This window comes from Mus caroli, unplaced genomic scaffold (genome assembly GCF_900094665.2).
Source record: "Mus caroli unplaced genomic scaffold, CAROLI_EIJ_v1.1 scaffold_16504_1, whole genome shotgun sequence".
Classification (NCBI taxonomy): Eukaryota; Metazoa; Chordata; class Mammalia; order Rodentia; family Muridae; genus Mus; species Mus caroli.
Window position 1 is genome coordinate 1 of NW_018391310.1, and position 3669 is coordinate 3669.

General features: G+C 36.1%; 1 gene segment (V, D, J or C); it reads right to left on the reverse strand.

Annotated features, from left to right (window-relative positions):
• Nucleotides 1–802: 802 nt before the first annotated feature.
• On the reverse strand, nt 803–1300 carry LOC110289111. The segment is given in 2 exon segments: nt 803–1131; nt 1211–1300. Coding segments are annotated over 2 exon segments (375 nt in total).
• Between the last annotated feature and the right edge of the window lie 2369 nt (nt 1301–3669).

Sequence of the window (3669 nt, forward strand, 5' to 3'; positions counted from 1 at the left end):
GGGGGTAGTGTATTGGGGACTTTTTGGATAGCGTTGGAAATGTAATTGAGGAAAATACCTAATTAAAAAAAAAAGAAAAAAAAGAAATGTAAATGAAGAAAATATCTAATAAAAAATTGTAAAAAAAAAAAAGCAAAGAAAAATATCTTAACATGTACATTACAAATGAAGGAGTAAAGTAAACATGAGTGTTTTAAATTAAAAAAAACATTGCATTGTTAATGGAGTTCAATGAAAAATGATTTGATGATATTTTGACCAACCTACAGATAAATTTACATGCCTGTACATTCTGATATAAATATTACTCACCTTCTATAAGACTGGAATATCTGCTGAGACATGGGACATGAGCTAACACATTTAAGGTCACTAATTACTTAAGACTATGAAGCAGTGTTTCTTTGCCATATGTTGCTGATTTGTATTTCCCAAATCACATTCGTATTATACATTATTCCCAACAATTTCACAAAAGTTCTGGACACTCAGGATCCAGTGATATTTTTATCATGCAAAAACAGACTTTTCCATTTTTTGTTTTATTGAATAAGAAACATGTCAATGGAGGTGGTCACTAGTGAAGAGATTCACAAAGTATGAAGAACTTTAGGTTTGTCCAAACAGCCTCAGTTTACTCAGAGATGGATGTTTACAAAGCTTACAAAACCACTATAGGTCTGTGAGGAAGAAGAAATAAATAGGCATTCAAAATTATGATTTCTGAGCAAGTCTAAGGATTAATTTTTCTGTCTTCTCAGTCCCAGCGTATCTTTCTGCTCCCCCAGGATTTCTCACACACTCAGGATGTGGTTACAACACTGTGTCTTGCACAGAAATACACTGCAGAATCCTCAGATGTCAGGCTGCTGAGCTGCATGTAGGCAGTGCTGGAGGATTTGTCTGCAGTCAGTGTGGCCTTGCCCTTGAACTTCTCATTGTACTTAGTATCACCATTTCCAGGAGAAATATATCCAATCCATTCCAGGCCCTGTTCATGCCTCTGCTTCACCCAGTGAATAACGTGGTCAGTGAAGGTGTAGCCAGAAGCCTTGCAGGATATTTTCACTGAAGCCCCAGGTTTCACCAACTCAGTGCCAGACTGCTGCAGCTGAACCTGGGAGTGGACACCTGTGGAAAGCCAAAGTGGATATGTTTGTCACCTCAGGCCCTGACTCCACTTTAGATTTGGAAATGGTGAGCCCCTTACCTGTAGTTACTGACAGGAAGAAGAAAAGGACCCAGCTCCATTCCATGGTTAGTCAGTGTGTCCAGGGATTGTGGAGAAGACACTGATCATGTATTGTTTTTATGGTATGAACATCTGTGTATTTACTGCCATAGACTCGAATGATTTGTATATTCATGAGCAATGCATTTCTTAGATAAGGACCTAGTACAACTGGAGAAGAACTGTCATCACATGGCTCAGGCAGCAGGATGCTCAGGTCCAAATCCTATTCCTCTCTGAGGAAATGTATCTCATAAAATTTTTTGTGAATTCTAGACAGATGCTTTGGTTGTAACGACAGGGATGAATCTCTCAGCATATTTCTGCCCTGATTCTGGTGCTCCACTCTGTGATATGTTAACATGTTGATTTACAAATGGTGAATTCGGAGGAGGAGGAGGAGAAAGAGGAGGAGAAAGAAAAAGGAAGATAATGGAACTTTCTAAATATGATTAATGGTTTTAGTTTGAGTCTCCTTTCACTTGTTTGGAATTAATATTTGCCTTTCCAACAGGATATATACTACTTCAAAACTCACTAAAATGACTAAAATTTAAACTGATTAAAATATTTATCTATCAATGATTATTGCAATAATCAATAACTAAGTTATAGCAATAACTAAAGATGTGTCAAGAAAGGATTTTAACCCTAAGACATAGTTATATAATATATACATATACATACACACATGTATATACATATATACACATATGTGTGTATATATATATATATGTGTGTGTGTGTATCAACAGAAGTTCTGAGCACAAATGGATATGAAATTTACGTTGCTTTTGGAAATATGGATGCAAGTAGAGATATCAGTATTAATTAAGGCAATCCCCAAATCACAGACATTAAATGAGATTCTCAGCAGCTCGTATATATTTCATAGTTATATACAACTATTTATTCAAATACATGAGATTTTATCAGTGAAATTGTCTAGTAAAATAAAAGGAAATAGGAGGGACTAGATGTTACAGAAGAAATATGGACAGTGTAAAAATTATACTATGAAATATCTGTACAAAACTAAAGTTGTTGTTTCTATAGAAATATACAAAACATAAGGGTTTTTTTGTTTTTTGTTTTTCGAGACAGGGTTTCTCTGTATAGCCCTGGCTGTCCTGGAACTCACTCTGTAGACCAGGCTGGCCTCGAACTCAGAAATCCGCCTGCCTCTGCCTCCCGAGTGCTGGGATTAAAGGCGTGTGCCACCACGCTTTCAATCATATATGAAATATGTTATGATCAGCCACCACTAGGTTCCCGGGGTTCCCTTGGGGCCTTCCAAAAGTCTCTTTCCAACATCCTACTTCTTCTGTTTTGATGCCTAATAAAACAGTGAATTTAATTAGTGCTACCTATATGCACATTGATGGGATTATCACTAGTAAAGAGTGAACCTTCAGAAATCGTCCTCCCAAAAGGTGATTATTTATTGCCCACCAGTCAACAAATGTCAAAAGACCTTCAGTTTGTTGTGGGCCCTCAAGGATTCCACCCCATCCATGTTGTAATTTTTGTAAATGTTAGATTATTTTAGTGATGAGTTCAGGATATATGTGCACCAAGGTGGATGTATTAACATCAGAGAATGACTACTGTCATTTAGTTCTAAGTGATTTACCTGATATTGCTAAGCTTGCCATGAGAATCTTTACCTGCTCATTCATTTTGAGGTCTCTCATGTGATAATGTTCACTGGTTTGTTCAGTGTGCCTTGTGCTGGTAAGTATAGCTACTGAGAGTTCAAGTGTGCACTATGAACACTGCAATTCCTGGAGACAGAATTTGATCTTCTTTGACCCCATTCTTTGTATCTTTCCTGTTTTATGATGGTTCTTGATTTTGGGGTGAAAGATTTGTATCATTAACTTGCCTGTAGCCAAGTTCTCTGTCAATCATTCTCAGCACTCTGACCACACATCAATGTCTACATCTGTCTTTACACACAGCATATATGATTCATGGCTCAAAAAATATACTGGGCATAAACATAAATATTTATAAGGCAGCTGAAAACATGACCATTAGCAATATGATGAGGTTTACTAGGGCCTATATTAAATTTAAACATGGGATCTTGACCACACTTACCTGGGATAAAGTCTTTCCTATAAACAATCACCAAAAAAAATGAATAAATTTATGTTTTGTCCCAGCAATAACCCTCCAAAATATGTATTCAAATGATCACACAAGTTATTGTACAAATACGTACCCATACATATTTATCCATACCATGTTATTCATGCTTATTCACAGCAAATGAGGAAAGAATTGTCTCAGATTTCCAACAAAACATAAATAAAACATGACAAAGTGGTACATATAGAAAAATGAATATTACTCAGTGGTAAAATGAAGTATGTAATCCATAATTATCTCCATGGAACTGGAAAAATATACTAAATAGATTACCAAGTCTGTAA